At 43.3% G+C, this 22,821-nt stretch overlaps 1 protein-coding gene across 1 annotated transcript in view; it reads left to right on the plus strand.

Moving 5' to 3' along the window:
• Positions 1 to 965: 965 nt before the first annotated feature.
• The window catches only part of DNAJC6 (DnaJ heat shock protein family (Hsp40) member C6), a 133,863-nt gene continuing 112,007 nt past the window's right edge, over positions 966 to 22,821 (plus strand). Inside the window, exon 1 of the mRNA XM_028142365.2 lies at positions 966 to 1,168. Within this exon, the coding sequence (XP_027998166.2) occupies positions 1,054 to 1,168 (115 nt within the window). The 5' untranslated portion in view covers positions 966 to 1,053. The remainder of the gene's footprint in view (positions 1,169 to 22,821) is intronic.

A 22,821-nucleotide genomic window follows, 5' to 3' on the forward strand; every position in this document is an offset into this window, starting at 1 on the left:
CAGTCCATAAACATAAGCTATTATTATTGTAACCAGGCAGTATTAAAGGAACCTTGGTTTTGATCTTCCTCTCAGACTCTCCCAATTACAAGCAAAACCAGGACGGAGACAAAGTGGTGGGAGTGGAGGCAAATGGAAAATGGGAAACGCCTCCCACCCCACAGGTGTGCTATGAAGTTGAATGGCATGATGTAAAAGTGCCGGGCCAGCCCGGACAGGGTGGCTCTGTGGTTGAGCCTGGACCTATGAACCAGGAGGTCACGGGTTGGGCTCCCAGTCAGGATACATGTCTAGGCACATGCAGGAGGCCGCCGAACAATGATTCTCTCTCATCATTGATGTTTCTCTCTTTCTCCCCCTCTCCTTTCCTCTCTGAAATCAATAAAAAAAAAATAAAAAAAATAAAAAATAAAGTGCCTGGACATAGAATAGGTTCTCAAAAAATCATGACTGATTCATAACCTGTTGTATGAGGAAAACAGAAATATCTGCCAGACTTAAAAATCTGACCTAATGTGGGATCATTCTCAGGCAGTAGCGAGGTATGAAAAAAATAGAGTTAGAGCCAGGACTTGAGACTCGTCGCCCTTTAGCAGGTGTGTGAATCTGGGCAGACTAGAGAAACTCGCGGAGCTCCCATTTTATCGTTTTGGGGACAAAAATCACGCCCCTTGGGATTTTCCTGTGAATTAATGATGCGTAGCAGCACTTGGCTTCTCCATGCACCTCTCCTGAACGAAGGACGAGTGGCTAAAGCCTTCCCCTGTTAGGCTGCCAGGCACCAAGTGCGTCCCAGCCTAGCGCAACTCAGTAGCGCCCACGCCCAGGCCGGCCGCACCCCGCAGGCGCCGCCCCAGCAGCTGTCCCCCCTCCTCCCTCCCCCGCCCCCCCCCCCCCCCCACTCCCACCCGCCCCGGCCGCAAGCTCCTCCCCCGGCGGCCGCGTCCACCCGGGAGACGGCCCGGGAGACGGCCCGGCACCTGGCAGACGCGCGGCGGCGGGGGCGGCAGGAGGCGACCCTCGGGCGCGGCGGGGAGGCGCGTGGGCGCACAGATGGGAGCAACTGAGAAGGGCGGCAAGAAGAGCCGGAGGCTGTTTTCCTCTCTGCGGCCCTGGAAGGCTACCCGGCGGCTGTGGAGGACGCGCTCGGCTCCCAAGGCGGCGCAGGGTGAGTGTGGGCGCGGCCGGGGGGACCTGTTACTGTGCGCGGCCGACGCCGGCTACCCAAGTGCGGCCACTCGGGCCGAGGTCTCCGACCCCGGACCTGCGGGCGGGGGCGGCGTGGCCAGGAGGTCCGGTCGGGCGATCCTGCGCCCCGACCCTCGGCCGCGGGAACGAGACCAGTCCCCGAGCTCACCCGGGGCCGGTCGACCAAGCGCAGGGTCCAGTCCCCGCTCCCTCTCCACCCCTCGGCCCCATAGGCGTCTCTCCTAGGCCCCGGTGTTTGCAGCTTATTGCCCGCAAACGTCGCTGGCTGTGTATTTGGCGCTGGATCGCAGGAATCAGGGTGCTTCGGGGACACAATCTTAGGTTTGCATCCGCCGCCCCGCCTCCTCCCGCCCAACACCTGGCAGGCACCTGCATTGCAGTGCCCGCTGGGGGTATGAATCTGGACCCAATGCTACCTTCAAGGTCCTTCCCCCATCAGACCCTCCCGTTTCCAACCTGTCTGGTGCGACTCCTTGTTATCTCCTAAGCTCTAGCCATGATAAACTATTTCCCAGACACAGTCCACCCTGTTCTCATCAGGGCCTTAACTCAACATTTATTCAGTCATTGATTCACTCCATTCATTCATTCCACAATTTTTATCCTGCCCCTGCTGTGTGCCAGGGCCCGAGTGAACCAGAAAGGCAAGGCCCCAGCTCATGGAACTACTTTTAGAGGGAGAGAGGGACATTGCACACATAAAACAGGTAAAAATCTCCCAGACAGCTGGGAGAGGAGGAAAGGAAATGGCAGGTGGATAGGGAAGAGCTCTCTCTCTGAGGCAATGGAAGTCGAGACCTGAAGTCTTATTAAGAGGAGCTACTCCAGCTTGGAGCCCGCGAGAGCAGTCCAGCCAGAGGGAATAACTAGTGGAAAGGTCCCTGGGTGCCCAGGGAAAGGGAGGGAAGCAGGGCCTGGATCAGGGTCCAGGTAGGCCATGATGAGGTGTTTGGAAGCCATTAATGTATTCTCTGCAGGGACATGACAGGAGCTGCTGGCTCACTGCCTCCTTTCTATCTGCAATGGCCCATTCCTACCCATCTGTCAAGACTAACCCGTGAAGCCTTTCCTGGGGTTCCTGCCACCTGTAACCCCTCTTTTGTCATCTCATCACCCACCGGGCATGTGTTGCTGTTCATCTGGTGTTATAGATTCCACGTGACAGCTTCCCCTCGGTTTCATCTCTGCATTCCGCTTTAGGCTAGCTGAGGGTTTGGAACTTTGTAGATACCTGTTTGCATGTGTGTGTTTACGTATGTGTCCTATCTTGCCCTTTTCATCTGTTTCCATCATCTCAGGATTCTTCTTCTGAGACACCCACATGCCTTGATTTCTAAAATGGCCGATCTGAACCGGAGCAGAGGCTAGATTGCACCAGAGCCCTGTCGATGCTGTAGTTGTCACCCTCTCACCCCTCCGGTTGTTTTGAGGATAGAATGAATTAATGCGTTAATAAATGTAAAGTGCTGACACATAGTAAGCATTCTACAAATAAATTTGACAAACAGCAGAAATGATTATCTTTCGGATATTTATTGCATTAGAAACAAGCTTTTCTGTTGTTGGTAGTTGCGGGGGGGTGGGGGGGGGAGAGGGGGAGGGGCTTGGCACTGTCCGCTTGTGGCTTTCAAAGGATGTGTGATTACTTTTGTCAATACACCAATTAAGCTCCTTCCCCACTGGCATCCAGAACTGTTGCTGAAAATTAGTAGGGCTGAAGGCTAACCACCTGTTTCTTTAGCTTGCCTGAGTAGTTGAATAGATTGGGAATTGCAACAAGTATTCCTTGAGTGATAATCACATTCCTAGTGTTATTCCAGGTGTGTGTGAATATTTTCAGAAGAGGAATAAATGGATATTGCCACTGTGCTAAATTAAGTTACAATAAGTTTCCTAGTTTTATACTTTTAAAAAAATATATTTTTCATTGATTTCAGAGAGGAAGGGAAAGGGAGAGAGAGATAGAAACATCAGTGATGCCAGAGAATCATTGATCGGCTGCCTCCTGTACTCCCCCTACTGGGGATCGAGCCCGCAACCTGGGCATGTGCTCTAGACCGAAATCAAACCTGGGGCCCTTCAGTCCACAAGCCGATGCTCTATCCACTGAGCCAAACCAGCTAGAGCAGTTTTATAAATTTTTTAGGAGAAAATGGACAAGTTTCCATTTATTTTATTTTTTTAAAATATATTTTTAATTGATTTCAGAGAGGAAGGGAGATGGAGAGATAGAAACATCAATGATGAGAGAGAACCACTGATGGGCTGCCTCCTGCACACCCCCTACTGGGGATCGAGCCCTGCAACCCAGGCATGTGCCCTTGACCGGAATTGAATCCGGGACCCTTCAGTCTGCAGGCAGGCGCTCTATCCACTGAGCCAAACCAGCCAGGGCCTAGATTTATAATTTTTAAAACCAGTTCTATACTGTATATGCAGCCAACCTCTCCTGTCTTCCTGTGTTCCTCTCCTAGAGTTTGCCCATTGCCATGCTTTATCTCTCTTTCCTGCATTAGGATCTTGACTGCTCACTACATTTCTCTATGTCCCCATCCCCTGTAAGCCTGGAGATGAGGTCATTATAATGTCTATGTCATAAGATACGTTACAGTTTACAGAATAGGTCAACCACAAAATCGTGTTTATATCTTGACAACACCCCTGGAAGGAGGGAGGGCAGATGATTTATTTTTCCCATTTACAGATGAGAAAGATGAAACAAAAGATAGGATGACCATGCAGGAGGTTATGTGACCGTGAGTGGCAGGCTCAGGCATGGGTACCCATACAGCACCCTTTCTGCCGCATCTCCAATATCTATACTCATGGAGGGAGAAGTAAAATTAATAAATATCACCCAGCTGGTGTGGTTCAGTGGTTGAGCGTTGACCTGTGAACCAGGAGGTCACAGTAGTTCAATTCCCAGTCAGGGCACATGCCTGGGTTGTGGGCTCAATCCCTAGTGTGGGACGTGTGGAAGGCAGCCAATCAATGATTCTCTCTCATCATTGATGTTTCTATCTTTCTCTCCCTCTCCCTTCTTCTCTGAAATCAATAAAAAATATATATTTAAAAAAATTAATAACTATCATGCAATGAAGGAAATCCATATTCCAATTTCATTTGATTTTCTTAAAAGGTAGCCTGAATTTATCATGAGGATGTCACCATCACTTTGGGCGTCTAGAATCACATGCTTTAGCATCAGACAGACTATGCTTTGAGTCTGCCACTAATAAGTGCCATATTAATAAGCTGTGTGATCTTGGGCAGGGTGCTAAATCTTTCTAAATCTAAAACTCCTTTATATATCACATGTGAACGAAGGGTGCTAATGCCTATGTCATCGTGTTACTGTGATGATTAAATTAGTTTATATATATAAAATGCTTTGTTCATAGTGGCTCACAAGGTGGTGGTTATTTTTATTAATATTACTTCAGATTTCCCCCCAATGATCATATCCCAAATATATTCAGCTATGGGGCTGGAAAGTTCAATGGGCTATGGGAAAAAACCATGGCTAGAAGTTCCACTGGGGCAGCTATCCCTTCTGGACTAACGAGAAGGCCTTCCATACCACCATTCCTCTTTTCCACAATTTTTTTTCCCCCACAGAAGGCTGCAGTTCTGTGAGGAGTAACATACCTTTTGGGGACTCTTGACATCTTTTCAGCCTAACGCTGTCCTGAACCAGAGCAGACATTCAATACATAAGTTTGTAATGAATGAATCCTCTAGGGCAGTGGTCGGCAAACTCATCAGTCAACAGAGCCAAAATATCAACAGTACAACAATTGAAATTTCTTTTGAGAGCCAAATTTTTAAAACTTAAACTTCTTCTAGCTCCACTTCTTCAAAATATACTTGCCCAGGCCGTGGTATTTTGTGGAAGAGCCACACTCAGGGGGCCAAAGAGACGCATGTGGCTCGCGAGCCGCAGTTTGCTGACCACGGCTCTAGGGTGAGTTCCCCCAAAATGTATACACACTTTAACAATTTTGAAAATGAAATGTATCTTAATGAACACTCCCTTTATCATTATTCAAAGCGTGTATTTACATTTTTTTGGACACCTTATACATCTTCAAAGAGAATGAGTCTGAAATGTAACAGTTCAAACACTGTAAGTATAGGATAAATACCTAGAAGGATAGTTAACTGGGCTAAAAGGTATATACTTCTTTAATTTTTGAAAGATGTTGCTAAGTTTACCTCAGTATATTTGAACTAATTTACTTCCCTCCAGTAGTGTATGAGAGTCCTGATTCCCTGCTTCCTTGTTAATACTGAGTACTTTCCAACTTTTCAGTGCTTGCCAATTTGATGGGTGTGAAATGGTACTGCATGGTTTTATATTGCATTTCTTTGATGAATAATGAAGCTGAAGATTTTTCACATCGGCCTTGTGTGATCCTCTTTGAATTGCCTGCTCGTGTCTTTTCCTATTTCCCCCCCCCCCTTTGGTAGTTTGTCTTTTCCTTACCCACTTATAGGAATTCTTTCAATAGCCTGGATACTAATCATTTACTGACTTATATTAAAAACTTGAAAATACATCTAACAGTGCAAGTCGTTCTCAATGGGAATGTGAGCAAACTGTGCCCAGTGGAAATTTACTCCCCATATGCTTCCATCCTTTCCAGAAAAACGTATTTTAGTCAAATATCAAAGCTTTTAGGTGATAGAAAAGGGAGCAAGCAGCTGGTGGAAGAATTTTGTGAGCAGGAGGTTTGCCTAGCCCTCGAAGCCATGGTGTGAAATGGGTCCTGAGATCCTTCAATTAGAAATTACCTCCTCCAAACCCTGCTGGGGTGAAGAGCCTTTCCCTGAGCTGTGAGATTCCCTGGGAAGACACAGATTGGAACTGGAGTCAGTCTCTGTCAGCAATAATGCTTTCCAGGACAAGTTAGTTGGAGAAGAGGACAGAATACTTGCCAGGTGATCTGTGGCTTGGTCCCTCACTGCCATTTTTCTGGCCATATGTCTCTAAAAACAGATCACATTGAATGGAAATAATGATCACTACCTAGTGATATTGGAAAGATCAAGTGAGATCATAAATATGAAAGGCTATGTAAACACGTGGTATATTTTCTAGGCTCTTAAAGTAACTGGCACTGCCAGCGTGGGAAAACCTTGTTGAACTATAATCTTTAGGCCCCATCCCTTCTCCTAGCACCTGTTCACCATCCTGGTGCATGACCATAGAGCCTAGTTTTCCCAGTGTGGTCTCTGAGCCAGCCTCATCTGCATCACCAGGAATTGGTTAGAAATGCAAATTATTGGCCCCACCCTAAGAGCTACTGAACCAGAACCATTGGAAGTGGGGCCCAGCAATCTGTTCCAAGGAGCCCTGTGGTAATTCTGACCTGTGCTAAAGTTGGAGAACCACTGGCCTGGTGGGATGTGCCACGGCTTTAAAGTCAGCGGGTGTGGGTTTTAAATCTTAACTCTCCCATTTGCCACTTGTGACGTGAGCAAGTCACTAGACCCCTGTTGAGCTTCCCAGCTCTCATCAATAAAAGAAAGTGGTATCTCCCTCCTGGGGTTGCCGTGAGAAAGAAATGATAGGAAGAATCCCAGATCTGCTACTTGTTAGCTGTATGTCCTTTGGCAAGTTTCCTTGCCTCTTTTTTCTCATCTAAAAAGATGGAATGGCAAGAGTTAACACATATGCACTGCTTACTATGTAACAGCCATTGCTGGCTTATATGTCCAAACAATTTAAAAAATATATCTAATTGTGCACTGTCCCAAACCAGTGCATATGTTAATTTTATTTAATTTTTACAGTAACCCTGTTTTACCATCTCTGTTTTACAAATGAGAAAACCAAAGCACAGGGAGGTTAAGTAATGTTTTCTTTTCCTTTTTTTAATGTACTTTTATTGATTTTAGAGAGAAAGGGAGAGGGGAGAGGGAGAGAGAGATGAAATCTAATTGATGAGAGAAAATCATCGATTGGCTGCCTCCTGCAGTGCCCACCCTGCGGATCAAGCCCACAGCCCAGACATGTGCCCTGACCGGGAATCGAACCAAGACCTCCAGGTTCATAGGTCAATGCTCCACCACTGAGCCACGCTTGCGGGCTAAATAACATTTTCAGAGTTACACAAAAGGTACACAGCTAGTGAGCTGGAATTCAAACCCAGGCAGTGTGCTGTGCAAGTCCTTGCCTTAAAGATAATAGTTGGAAATAATTAGTTCTTAGTTAATGATGGTGATAAGATTGCCTGAAGCACAGTAGGTACTTCATAGATTAACTCCCTTTCCCTTGCCTTGTGGCCTGGCTTCAGGAGAGCTTGCTGAGCGTTCCTGGTAGTTGCGCTGCCTTCTTCTGCCCTGACTCTACTTACAAACCGCCACCCACCAGTGGGCCATTTTTCTCTCCCGCCTCTTTTATGCTCACTTGGATGCTCTGAGCAAACCAAACAGGGGCTTGGCTTGATGGAAGACGACAGGATGAGGCGGTTCAGGTAAAGCTACCCTCCTGTCACCCCACCCTAGGTGTTTTGGGAATGAATGACCAAGCTAGGAGAGGCTCCAGGCAAGTGGAAGCTCCTTGGGTCTGCCTAATTTGGGATGCAACCTCCAGATTTCTTTTACTCTCCAATTTCTAAGGGAACGTAAAAGCTTTTTTTGTTTGTTTGTTTCCTTTTTGCTCAGTTTTTCTTCAAATTAAAATGTACAACTGGGAAGTTTAACTCACAATATTACAGCAGCGTTTTGTTTTTTTCTTTCAAAAAAAAATTTTTTTGGGGGGGGGCGGCGCTGGGACAATAAAAAGCTTGTTCTCTTTCAATTCAGGCCCCACTGATTGTTCTTAAAAATTCCCTTTGGTTTTGCTCTCAAGATGGCCTCCCCTGCTGGGCATGACTCACCAGCCTGGTGACTCAGAAGTGGCATCTAACAAGACCAGGACTGTGCAGGGCAGTGAGGGGACTTGGTGGCCAGTGGAGCACACCTGGAGGTTTCCCTAAACCCGGTCAGTGAGATGGAGGCATGTTTATAATGGCCTTTGGTGCCTGTTTGTTTGAAGTATGAGGCCTGCCAGAGACATTGCCTTGTTCTGGAAAGCTCCAATGCTCGAGTCCATCCTTGTCCCTCAACTGGATGTGGCCTGAGGGTTGCTGTGGGGCCTGACAAAGCTTTTGAGAATTTACCTGACCTGGCTTGGAATGGCCACAGAATCAGGAGGTCTGTAAATACTGGGTCAGGAGGAAAAGGAAAGGTTCTTTTTATTTGAAGAGGTCTTCAAACCTCTTTCAAGTTAATTTTTAAAATAAACTATCAATTAAGGATGGATAGAGAGATAGACAGATATGCAATAATGAAAATACTGCAAAATGTACTTGAAGATGCAGTTCACGGTGCAATTCTTCCAACTGCCCCCCCCCCCCACACACCCACCCCCCCCCCCCCTCGCCTCCCCAATCTTCACCCAAGGACATGCTTAGAGATAGGGAGAAGAGGGAGGGAAGGAGGGAGGAAGGGAGAAAGGGAGGGAGGGAGGGAGAGAAGGAGAGAGAGAAACAGAAACACTCATCAGTTGCCTTCATACACTCCCTGACTGGGGATCAAACCCATAACCCAGGAATGTGCCCTGGACCAGGAATTGAACCGGCAGCCTTTCGGTGCGTGGGATGGGAGCCACTCCGACTGGGCTCTTCCAACCTTTTTATGTTTGAAACTTTTCAAAGTGCAATGTTGTGTAAAATGCACCGCACTCTCAAAAAAAATTACTTCCTCTTTAATATAAATAGCCACCCTTCTCACACTTTCTGACTCCCCAGCCTAAGTCTTTTTCCCTGGGAAGCCTGCTTGAGGCTGGGGAGAGGCTGGCAGGCGGTGAGCTACTCCTTTATGTCAAGGGCTTTATATTATTCCTGATTTGTAATTCTCACAATAGCACCGGCTAGTTATTATTTTCTGCATTTTATGAGGAAACTGAGATGCAGAGGGGTAAACTTGATCCAGGTCACAAGGTACTAATGTTAGTCTTAGAGCATTTATGGAGCCCTTACTTTATGTGTCAGGCTGTGTGTTATGTACTTTACTTGCATTAACTCGTTTGAGCCTCACTGAAGCCTAGGAGGTAGATACCATTATTACTTCATCAGAAAATAGAGACTTAGAGAGGTGCAAGAACATGTCTCAGCTGACTCTGGGGGCCAGTAAGTGGCAGAACCCATGTTTGAATCAAGTCCCTTCTGCTTTAGAGCCCCTGCCTCCCTACTCAGGCCCAGGCCTTGGCATTCCTCTTCCTAGTTCAGTAAATCAGCATACCTTCTGGAACCCTCTTGCCCTGAGACCACAGCTCTTTGAGGACAGAGAATGTTTTGTTCAGCACTGTGTTATTCCCAGTGTTCAGAGCAGTGCCTGGCACAATGAATATTTATTGAGTGAAAGGGTGAATGAATGGTGGCTTCTCACCACCTACTTCTTCCCTAACCCTCTCAGCCTCTAAGGGTGGTCCTGCTACGCATGTTTAGGCTGTGTTGGACTTGGTCCTTGGAGATAGAGATGCCTGTTCCTTTGACGTGTTTTATGGGCCAACATGGCTCATTTGGTAGCAGCAAGGAATTTTAACGAAGGTAGATTTTCTTCATTGGTCTTATGCTGTCAGAGGTGCAGAAAGGTATTACCCACTGCCAAGTAGAGAGGGGAGCAAAAATTAAATACTTATAATTTTCCCCAAATTTCAGGGAGTCCTTAAATTGTGGCAGCTAGAAACCAACTCCAAAAACCCTAGTGCCCATGATAGTTTTCAATCTATAGCTATATTTAATATAGTAATGAACTAGTGAACACTAGCAATTAGTTCTTATAAGTGTGCCCAAGCATGTTGGTAATTGTATATTATATTTATATAGTACTTAGTTACCAAGTATCACATCTGTTTTCCCTTTTGATCTTCTGAACAGCCTGGTACATACAGAGGCAGGCATGATTAGCCCCACACTGCAGATGAGGAGACTAGTGCCAGAGAGGCTAAGCCACCTGCCCTACACCACTCAGTCAATAATGATAGAGATAGGCCTTCAACGCTCTTGCCTTAACTCCTACTCCAGCAAATTTTCCACGTCAGTATTGTATTTCACCCAGCAATTTCTGGGGGGTGAGAGCAATAGGTAGGTATATTTCTTTTTGTTGCCCGTCATCCAACTTAGTGAGGCCCTCAATTGGGTCAGTTAATCTTTTTGGATATCAGTTTATCAATCTGTATAACGGGGAACAAACAGCACCCATCAGTGAGTGCATTGGGAGCAGAGGAGTTTATGAGGATTCCAAACTTAAAAAAAACAATTTCAGAGTGAAGATGTTTGGAAGGGACCATAATGATCCTAACCAATTTTTCATAAAATAAGTTTAATATCAACTCCCCTGGCCACTTTATTAAAAATGGCACCTCTGCTCCCTCATAACCGTGCTTCATTTTTCTCCATATTATTCATTGACATTCATTATATGTTTAAATTGGCTTGTTTATTGTCTGTTTGAGTCAGGCGTCCTCAAACTATGGCCCACGGGCCACATGCGGATGTTTTTTTTATTTCAACATAAGATATGTGCAGTGTGCATAGGAATTTGTTCATAGGTTTTTTTTTTTTAAACTATAGTCTGGACTTCCAACGGTCTGAGGGACAGTGCACTGGCCCCCTGTTTAAAAAGTTTGAGGACCCCTGGTTTGAGTCCTCCCACCAGAGTGTAATAGCCATGAGAGCAAGGACTTGGTCTGTTTTTTGTATTCCTGGGTTCCTAACCAGTAGACTAGTGCCTGGTGCAAATACCATTTGGTAGGATGGAAGAGAGGGGAAAAGGGAGGGAGGGAAGGAAGGAAGGAAGGAAGGAAGGAAGGAAGGAAGGAAGGAAGGAAGGAAGGAAGGAATCTTAGCTGTGTAATGATTGAAAGTAAGCTTGAATTGGATGATTGAAAGATTCACTCAAAACTTCCTTGCCCTCTAACAGAGGGGACGCATGATCCGGTTTCCTCATACCCATTTCTGGCTCAGTGACTCAGTGGCTTAAAACCAATCACTAAAGCCTCCTTGAGTATCACCTTACCTCAGGGTGAAGTGGGTTCAGTAACCCGTGTCCATGCAGCATTCATAGGTCATTGTATTGTACTGTATGCTTCTATTGTAACGTCTGTGAGCAGCTTGAGGACAGAGCCTGGTCCACAGAGAGGTAAAAGAAATGTTTATTGAATGAATGATTATGTAAGAGGAAACAAGGTACAGGGGTCTTAATCCCCCTCCAGAGCTAAGATCTCTATTTGAAAACAAGCCCAGTGCATGGCACAGACATTCCCCCTTGAACTTGAACCACACCTCTCCAGAGACAAGGAGGTGCTAAACAGCTGGTTCCCTAACCTCAGGGAAGGAAGGCATGCCTAGGCTCCAGATCCAATTCCATGCCATGTTTTGGAAGTTGTGTTTACGTCTGCCTTCATCTCTACCCTTTCCGCTCCAGCATAAGCAAAATTATAACCCTGCACGCTGACTTGCATGCAGTTATCAGAGCCCCGTGCTCCTCTGTTGAGGGACTTCGCCCCTGAGACCGCTGACTGTCTGTGAATGACAAATCGAAAGTCAGGGTTGGAGGATCAGCCGGACTTTCCTGCCCATTTGCAGCAGAGGGAGGAAGGAGAGGATGAAAGATTCTGAAAATAAAGGTAAGGGCCCAACTGCAGAGGGGAGTCAAAAAGATGCTAGAGATGCGATTGCCCTCCACGGGCCTGTTCAGTGTGTATTAATGACTAGTTTAGCATTACTGTGCATATATCATTTTAACAGTCCTAGTTACATAATAAACATGACTTTTTAAAAAGACTGGCTTCAAAAAAATATACAAAAATTAAAATGACTGGCTTTTGGTTTCCAAATAGTGTGTCATTCAATTTTCCATATTTGTGCGACTAAAAACCATATTTTTGCCTTCTTCATTTAATCTTAGCTGAGGAACACATTTCCATTTCGCAGATTTCCTTGTGTCAGCTATCAGGGTTTTGGTAATTTTATACTGGGAGTGTTCACAATAGTTAATGGGTAGGTTTTCAATGCATTATTGGAGTTGGAATATCTGATATACTTTGGACTTACGTAGTTTGGGTTCTCAAGAAAAGCGATGACTGAGGATCCCTTACTGAACATTAATCTTTTTAGGAGCACCCAATGGGGCGCTTTCCCTGACCTTCAGAACTGTTTACCTTGCAGAGAGAAATTCGGATGCAAACTCCCCCCATTCCGCCAGCCTCCACCCCCTAGATCCTCGGTGTGTTAACATCCCCCCACCCCCTGTCACTCTAATTCCCAGGGAGGTTTGATGGAGGAGAGAAACGGTTTTAAATTCTGAGGCTGCTTAAAATTTCTGCCGCAGTTGGGGGAGGAGCGATAGACCCCAAGGTCTCAGGAGGCTCCCCGATCCTGTCTCCAGGACGGAGCCTCCCCCCGCCCCCCCTTTCTGCTGCGTTGGTCCAGCTCCTGGTGCGGGTGCCGGAGGCAGGCGCAGGGGCCGCGGGCTCCCGGGTAGCTCTGGGGTGGCCGCTGGGCAGAGGACGCCATCTCTGCGAGTCCGTGCCCTGCCGCTGCTTCCTGAGCGCTAATTTTAGGGTTTGCCTGCTTCTCCCTCCCCCCCTCCCCCCGCGCCCCCCCAATTCCTCCCTCGCGCGCTTTCCGATTCTCTCTCCCCGGAGCCACCGCGCATCCATTTGCACCAGACCGTGCCTTCTGCGTTAGGAGACCGGGCACTTTGCCCTTGGGGACCAGGCTTGGGCGGCAGGTGGAGGCTGGCACGCGGCTGCTGGCGGCCCAGTGAAGTTATTGGGGTGATCCGTGCAACGCCTCCTTCCTGTGCGCAGGGCCTCGGGTTTGGCCTCGGCCTCCTGACCAGTCCCCCAGCCACTGTCTACGGCTAGTTATAAGATTCCAAATTAAAAAGAAGAAAAACAAACAAACAAACAAACAAAAACCGTGCACAGCCTGATGTCAGCGGGGAGACTGGTATTTTAAGCTACCAAGCTGTTTGTGATGCAGGCTCTCAGCCACCCCACTGTCAGTAATGGAGGCTTAAGAGCGGGCTGGGGTAGCTGCTGTTGGTAGTAGTAACATCTAGTAGCCTCTGGATCATTCATATGCACGTATTGATCCATGTGGTTGAGATGTTGAAATTTTAATGAAGCAGCCCTAGCAGAGAAGAAAACAGCTGTGCATGGGCCTGGTAAGTGGAAAGAGGGCCTACCCACCACTGTTTCTAAGCCAGCCTCTGACAGACAAAATAAAACCTGGGTGTGTGTAAGAGAAGTATTTTAAATGAACTCAAGAAGAACGTCCGCTTTTCCTGTGTTGTTCTCAGCGGCTGGAGAAAGGGTTACTAGAAAGAAAAGAATTGTTTATATGCCATGTCATGCTAGGCCAGTGGCATGGTTTCGAAAAAAAAAAATGAAGGCTGTCTGAATTGGAGGCTGAGGTTGTGGTTAATATTCACCATGGTTTGGAATTGAAACACTCCCAGTTTCCCAGTGTAACAGCATGTTTTCACTTTCTAATCCCAAGCTGCTTTTTTTTTGAAGTGAGTTGGTATTTAGAACTTTTGTTTCACTTTGTTTGGTTGTGAGTCAGAATAGTTAGATTTCTGGCTTGTTCGGCCACAAACTCATTCATGACCTAGGACTTTGTTTTTTTGGATCTCAGTTTCCTTATTTCAAAAATGGGGAAATGTTAGACCAGATCACTGTTCTTCAGATTGTGGGCAGTAAGAAAGCCATTTAGTGAGCCTGAAGCAACATTTAGAAAGATGAAATTGGATAGAAAATGGTAGAAACCATTGCACATGGTAAGGGTAAATATTATTTCTGGAAACTTGTTTTAGATACTTACATTTGTTTTGCTTTGTAAGTATGGGCTATATTGATGTCAGGTTCTATTTCCCACTGTGAATCCTCACTGAGTCAAAAGGAGAAACACTGAAATAAACCATAGCTTCTTTAATTTGGTTTGCAGGGAGTCTGTGAAATGCAATTGTATATGCATGTCCTTTATTGCTTATATATGAGAATATTTATAGTTTTCTTCAGATTTTCAAAGGGTGCATAAGCCCTCAAACAAGTTATAAATTATTATATTTTTTCCAAACCTCTTCCTAGCTAATTTCTTAGAGATGAAAGAATCCTTTTATGCTGGGAGGTGGTTAAGTGTTGACAGAGACCAGCTGAGAGTGTGATGTGATGTGGTGTGTGTGTGTGTGTGTGTATGTTTGTGTGTGTGCATGTTGAAGAGAGGGTGTGATCATGCTAACCATACCATGAGAACTCTGTAGGTTTGCAAAGAATCAGTTGGAGATCTGAATATGAAACATAAATATACTAAAAATTAGAGTCTTGGTGCTGAAAAGTACTACAGAAAAACTATTAAAATGTTGTGAATTTTTCAGAAGTCAACTCTCCTTGCAAAGACCAAAAAAGAAAGAGAGGTAACATTTAAAGGGTTGACAGAGGCAAAAAAAATACTCAGGATGTTGGTAGGAGAAACTGAATTTTTATAAGCTACCATCACATGACTAGTGTTCAGTAAATGTTAAATTGTAGTTTAATAAATGTCATTCTTTGTCCTATTTTTGGTATATGTTGTCTTAAGACAGTTTGGTGAGGCTGTCTTTTTTATTTTTTTAAAGAAGAATTTTCTTTTTTAAAATACATTTTTATTGATTTCAGAGAGGAAGGGAGAGGGAGAGAGGGATAAAAACATCAGTGATGAGAGAGAATCATTGATCGGCTGCCTCCTGCATGCCCTCTACTGGGGATTGAGCCTGCAACCCTGGGCATGTGCCCGAACTGGTAATCGAACCATGACCTCCTGGTTCATAGGTCAATACTCAACTACTAAGCCACACTGACTGGGCTGAGGCTGTCTTATACAAGAGACGTTGTGCAACATTTACCCAGCATATCTCAAAATGCTTTTTAAGCCAGAAAAAAAAATTGTATAAGGCAACTAAGAAGAAAATAGTTGAATGAGTTACTAAGCGGGTATTGGCAAACATTACAGCTAGTTATAATAATAACCATAGCTCCTATTTAACTAACAACTAGTACATGAAAGCTGTCTGCAAAGAGCTTTACATATTGTCACAACATTGATGGGTAGGGGGTATTTTATATGTAAAAAAATGGATTAATAATTTTGTACAGAGATACAGCTAGTAGGTAGCAGAGCTAGGATTCAAACCCAGGTCATTTATCTCCCAAACCATTCATTCACATTGTAGACAAGGCTTGAGAATAAGTAGCATGGCGACTTGCAGAACTTTTAATAAAATTTTCAACATCATTTATTATTAGAATTAATTTACTTATTATAAAAGGGAAATGTGAACATTAGAGAATGATAGCTTTTGACTAATTTTCTAAATTGTGTTTATTTGCAAAGACATCTTAAGTCCAGCTCCAAATTTTTCTTTTATTTAGTAAGTTTTCTGAGTATTTTATACAACAAGGTTTTAGAAACAGATATGAAAAGATAGGAGTGGAGAATTTGAAAATTTGGGTGGAAATTTTTTTTTTTCTACAAGATTTCAGGACAAATAGTTCTTTCAATTTTTCTGTTGTTTTTCTATATTTTATTTCAAAATAAAAAATGACATTTTGTAAGCAAATGAAATTATGTATAGCATATTTTAATGTGGTAAAACTAGAAATAGAGCATTGGTCTATGCTAGCCGTTCCTGAAATAATTTGATTTTTTTTATTGAACTTTATTACAGAGTCTGTTTGAAAGTTTGAATATAGTCAGATCCAGACTTTTAGGCTCTAAATATTAAAAAGATTCTGGTGTTCATACCCAAGTCTGTAATTCAAAATAAAATAAGTATAAGGAAGTCCAAAAACATTGTGTGTGTTTTTAAACCATCACACCTACTTTGATACTTTTAGATAACTCAGATTCTTTCCAGGATTTTTTTGTTATTGCTTCTTATGACTGTGTGGGTTGAGGAAGTGATATTTTGGCTGGGGTGATCTGTAAAATGGCTGTGTGATTTTCTTTTGGTTTCACAGCTAGTATGTGATAAAGCTGGTTTTACAGCCTGGGGAAGTCTGGTGGTTCTCAAATGGGCATGGTACTACTTCCTGTGGGAAACTGAAAATATGCATTCACTGGGCAGACACCAGAAATGCTTGATGTACTGGAATATTCCAGATTATTCTGTCTCATGACAAATTATCTAATGTTTTTGCAACTTTCAAGTGTTTTGCTGAAGAGGTAAGTAAAAACCTTCTATAATTTTCTGAGCTTAGAACCTAAGTCGGTTTTACATACACTGAAATTACCAGATTAAAAATGCTGTATAAATCGAGGAAAGATTATACTTAATTTTGTTCAGAACACCACTTACCCAAAGTGACACCACTTGCATTTGACACTACATTACAGCACACCTGTCTCATTCAATGTACATACAAGTGCATGTATGTGACTACTTTATTATGTTCCCTGATATAATCCTGCTTGATTATTTACATATTGAAATGCATATTGTTTTATTATAAACTAGTGGCCTGGTGCACGGATTAGTGCACATTGAAAGGAAATTAATTAGAAGAAATATTTTAATATTGCTATTCGCCCTTTCTCCATAACGGAAGTGTCAACCAAATTCACGATCAACAATGATAGATCAAAACACACGCATGCGATTGGCACCAGCTAGAACTTTTTATGTATCGTGCATGCGCGAGTCAATGTTTATTTTTAAATTGCCAGTGCACGTCATATGTACTGGCTGGTCGGTTGGTTGGATGGTCAGATGGACATACGGTCGGTCACTTACCTTTTATAGAAATAGATAACTTGTCTTTCACTTTTCTTTTATATTATAGTTGGTACATTATATATCTTATTTTTTCAAATTTTGTGTTAGGTAGATTATTTTATTTTTGAGTTTCATTTTGAGATACTAAACAGGGAACTACAAAATATGTATTATATTTATGTATATTTGTGTTACTTGGAGTTTATAAAATGACTTTATTTTGGCCTCCTTAACACATTGTGGACCAGTAGTTTTATTGCTAGCTTCATCCAGTGGCCAGATAAGTTTCTATTGAATGAGTACAAAAAACATTTTACATAAATGTTAAAGGCACACTTTAAAATTAAATACTCATTGCATTTTGAAGTTATTTATTACATGTTCTTACAAGCTAATATCTTTTTAAAGTATGATACTTTGTAAAACACTGTGTAATATGAAGTGAGAATTCCGTGATCCGTCTGCAATGTGTTAATGTTAAAAAAAATTTGACCCAACATTAAAACTTTTTGAGATTATATACTCAATTATATATTTAACTAGAGGCTTGGTGCACGAAATTTGTGCACGGGGGGTGTGTGAGTCCCTCAGCCCAGCCTGTTCCATCTCCAATCTGGGACCCCTCGAGGGATGTCCCTCTCACAATCCAGGACTGCTGGCTCCCAACCGCTCGCCTGCCTGACTGCCTGATTGCCCCTAACCATTTCTGCCTGCCAGCCTGATCACCCCCTAACCAATCCCCTGCCAGCCTGATCGACGCCTAACTGCTCCCCTGCTGGCCCGATTGCCCCTAACTGCCCTCCCCTGCTGGCCTGGTCACCCCTAACTTCCCTCCCCTGCAGGCCTGGTCGCCCCAAACTGCCCTCCCCCGGTGGCCCAGTAACCCCTAACTGCCCTCCCTTGCCGGCCTGGTCACCCCCAACTGCCCTCCCCTGCAGGCATGGTTGCCCCTAACTGTTTTCCCCTGCTGGCCTGGTTGCCCCCAACTGCCCTTCCTTGCAGGCCTGGTCCCCCACAACTGCCCTCCCCTACAGGCCTGGTTCCTCACAACTGCCCTCCCCTGCTGGCCTGGTCACCCACAACTGCCCTCCCCTGCCGGCTATCTTGTGGTGGCCATCTTGTGTCCACATGGGGGCAGCCATCTTTGACTACATGGGGGCGGCCATCTTGTGTGTTGGAGTGATGGTCAATTTGCATATCACTCTTTTATTAGATAGGATGGAGGCCCAGTGCACGAAATTCGTGCATGAGTAGGGTCCCTAGACCTGGCTGGTGATCAGGGCCGATCGGGGCCTTCCGGCTCCTGGCCGGGGCCTCCCTTCTCCGGCTGCCAGCTGGGGCCTTCCTTCATTCCGCACCACCCCCTGGTGGTCAGTGCATGTCATAGCAAGTTGTCAAATTCCCGTTCTCCTGGTCGAACTCCTGAGGGGGCAATTTGCATATTAGGGTTTTATATATATAGATAGATAGTTCATTTAAAAATATTTAGACTTATTTATAGCAATGAGATTGAGCTGAGCACAATCTACCCTCTTTTTTTTTTTTAATTTATTGTAGAAGGCATTACATATGTCTCCCCTTTTCCCCCATTGATCCCTTCTAGCCCCACTCCTAACCCTGTCCCAGGCTTTCACCACCCTATTGTCTGTCCATGGGCTATGCATATACGCATATAAGTTCTTTGGTTGATCTCCTCCCACCCACCCACCCCTGCCTTCCCTCTGAGATTCGACAGTCTGTTCCATGTTTCTATGTCTCTGGATCTATTTTGTTCATCAGTTTATTTTGTTCATTAGATTCCACATATGAGTGAGATCATGTGATACTGTCTTTCTCTGACTGGCTTATTTCTTTTTTTTTTTTAATATATATATATTTTAAATATATTTTATTGATTTTTTACAGAGAGGAAGAGAGAGGGATAGAGAGCCAGAAACATCGATGAGAGAGAAACATTGATCAGCTGCCTCTTGCACACTCCCTACTGGGGATGTGCCCGCAACCAAGGTACATGCCTTGACCAGAATTGAACCCGGGACTCTTGAGTCCGCAGGCCGACGCTCTATCCACTGAGCCAAACCGGTTTTGGCTGACTGGCTTATTTCGCTTAGCATAATACTCTCCAGGTCCCTCCATGCTGTCTCAAAGGGTAAGAGATCCTTCTTTTTTACTTCTGCATAGTATTCCATCGTGTAAATGTACCACAGCTTTTTAAAAATATATATTTTTATTGATTTCAGAGAGGAAGGGAGAGGGGAGAGAGAGAGAAAAAAACATCAATGATGAGAGAGCATCATTGATTGGCTGCCTCCTGCATGTCCCAAACCAGAGATCGAGCCCAAAACTTGGGCATGTGTCCTGACAGGAAATCGAATAGTGACCTGCTGGTTCATAGGTCGACACTCAACCACTGTCCTACACCAGCCAGGTTGTACCACAGCTTTTTTATCCACTCATCTACTGATGGGCACTTGGCTGTTTTCAGATCTTAGCTACTGTAAATTGCACTGCTATGAACATAGGGGTGCATACATTCTTTCTGATTGGCATTTTGGATCTCTTAGGATATATTCCTAGAAGTGGGATCACGGGATCAAATGGCAGTTCCATCTTTAATTTTTTTGAGGAAACTCCATACTGTTTTCCATAATGGCTGCACCAATCTGCATTCCCACTAGCAGTATACTCGGGTTCCCTTTTCTCCACATCCTCACCAGCACTTGTCATTTGTTGACTTGTTGATGGTAACCATTCTGATAAGTATAAGGTGATACCTCATTGTCTTTTTCATTTTCATCTCTCTGATGATCAGTGACTTTGAGAATTTTTTTCATATGTCTCTTGGCCATCTGTATGCCCATTTTGGAGAAGTGTCTATTTAGGTCCTTTGCCCATTTTTTGGATTGTTTATCTTCCTTTTGTTAAGTTGTATGAGTTCCTTACATATTTTGGATATTAACCCTTTATCAGATGTATCATTGCCAAATATGTCCTCCCATACAGTGGGATCTCTTTTCATATTGTTGATGGTTTCTTTTGCTGTGCAGAAGCTTTTTATTTTTATGTAGTCCCATTTGTTTATTTTCTCCTTAGTTTCCTTTGCCCTAGACAGTGATGGTGAACCTATGACACGTGTGTCAGCACTGATACGCGTAGCCATTTCTGATGACCCGTGGCCGCTGAGGCGGCCGCATGCCGAGGATGAAACATTTGCGAAATAATGTTTTTTCCTCAAATTGACACACTACCCGAGTTATGCTCAGTTTTTTGGCAAAGTTTGGCACACCAAGCTCAAAAGGTTGCCCATCACTGCCCTAGGAGATGTATCCGTAAACTTGTTGCTATGAGAGATGTCTGAGATTTTGCTGCCTATGGCTTCTGCTAGGATTTTTATGGTTTCACAACTTACATTTAAGTCCTTTATCCATATTAAGTTTATTCTCATGTATGGTATAAATTGGTGGTCTAGTTTCATTTTTTTTGCACATATCTGTCCAATTTTCCTAGCATCATTTATTGAAGAGACTGTCTTGACTCCATTGTATGCTCTTGCCTCCTTTGTCAAATATTAGTTGAGTGTAATGTCTTGGGTAGATTTCTGGGGTCTCTGTTCTGTTCCATTGGTCTGTATGTCTGTTCTTGTGCCAGTACCAGACAGTTTTAAGAACAGTGGCTTTGTAGTATAGCTTGATATCTGGTATTGTGATCTCTCCAACTTTGTTCTTCTTTCTCAAAATTGCTGCAGCTATTCAGGGTCTTTTAGATTCCATGTAAATTTTTGGAGTATTTGTTTTATATCTGTGAAATATGCCATTAGTGTTTTAATAGGGATTGCATTGCCTTGGGTAGTGTGGACATTTTAATGATGTTAATTCTACCAACCCACGAGCACAGTATATTCTTCCACTTGTTTATATCTTTATCTCTTTTTTCAACATCCTGTAGTTTTCTGAGTACAAGTCTTTTACCTCCTTGGTTAAGTTTATTCTAAGTATCTTAATTTTTTGTTGCAATGGTAAATGGGATTGTTTGTTTAGTTTATCTTTCTGAGAATTCATTATTGGTGTATAAAGATTTCTGGGTGTTAATTTTGTATCCTGCTACATTGCCACATTTAGTTACTAAATCTAATAGTTTTTGGTGGAGTCTTTAGGGTTTTCTATGTACAATATCATGCCATCTGTGAGTAATGAGAGTTTTACTTCCTCCTTTCCAATTTGGATGCCTTTTATGTTTTCTTCTTGTCTGATTGCTGTGGCTAGGACTTGCAGTACTATGTTGAGTAAGAGTGGTGAAAGCACAACCCTGTCTTGTTCCTGTTCTTAGGGGAAATGGTTTTAGTTTTTGCCCATGTTCGCTGTACGTTTGTCATATATGGCCTTTATCATGTTGAGATAGGCTCCCTCTATTCCCACTTTGCTGAGTGTTTTTATCAAAAATGGGTGTTGGATTTTGTCAAATGCTTTTTCTGCATCTATTGATATGATCATGTGATTTTTAAAAATATATATTTTTATTGATTTCAGAGAGGAAGGAAAAGGGAGAGAGAGATAGAACATCAATGATGAGAGAGAATCATTGATCGGCTGCCTCTTGCATGCCCTGCACTGGGGATCGAGCCCACAACCCAGGCATAGGCCCTTGACTGGAATCCAACCCAGGACCCTTCAGTCAGCAGACTGACGCTCTATCCACTGAGCAAAACCAGCAAGGGTTGCTCATGTGATTTTTGTCTTTCAATTTGTTAATGTGATGTATCACATTTATTGATTTGCAAATATTGTACCAGCCTTGCATCCCTGGAATAAACCCCACTTGATCATGGTGTATGATCTTTTTAATATATTGCTGGGTCCGATTTGCTCATATTTTGTTGAGGATTTTAGCATCTATGTTCATCAGTAATATTGGCTTGTAACTCTCTCTTTTTTTAAATTTTTTTTTAGTTCTCTTTTTTTGCAATGTTTTTTATCTAGTTTTGGAATTAGAATAATGTTGACCTCATAAAAAGAGCTTAGAAGTGTTTCTTCCTCTTGGATTTTTTGGAATAGTTTGAGGAGGATAGGTGTTAGTTGTCCTTTGAGGTAAAACTCCCCTGTGTACTCTGTAGACCAGTGCTTTTGTTTTCTGGGAGTTATTTGATTACTGCTTCTCTTTCATAATTTGTTATTGGCCTATGCAGGTTTTCTGATTCAGTTTTGGAAGATTGTATTTTTTTAGGAATTTGTGTATTTCATCCACATTGTCCGGCTTGTTGGCATATAGTTGTTCATAGTATTGTTTTACAATCCTTTGTATTTCTGTTGCATTCTCACATCGATATTTCTCTCTCCTCTCTCTCTCTCTCTCTCCCTTCCATTCTCTCTAAAAACCAATAAAAATCTTTAAAAATTAAATTAATTTAAAATGTGGACTATATTAAAAAATAATATCAGCAGAGCAAAACACCAAGATACCAATGACATTTTCAACATATTATAAATAATAAAGGGTATGTACAGTTGATTTCTAGTTACTGTTTCTTGCTTAGTCAAAGCCTGTCTGTATCTTCTTTTCCCATATTTTCTCTGAAATGATTACACATTTTTGTTGCTTTATTCCAGAAAATATGGACTTTTTCATTTTCGTGAGTCTGACCCTACATTCAAATGTTTAATACTTTTGTTTTTTAAATAATTTGGATTTGTCAATTCCCACCTTCCAAGTTTAATGCAATTCAAAAATTTACAAAATAACTTGAATGATTAAGTTACAAAACATTCCATAAAATTTGTTACCATAGCTTTCACCCAGCCTTTTACC

The sequence above is a fragment of the Eptesicus fuscus genome, chromosome 9 (assembly GCF_027574615.1).
Source record: "Eptesicus fuscus isolate TK198812 chromosome 9, DD_ASM_mEF_20220401, whole genome shotgun sequence".
NCBI lineage: Eukaryota > Metazoa > Chordata > Mammalia > Chiroptera > Vespertilionidae > Eptesicus > Eptesicus fuscus.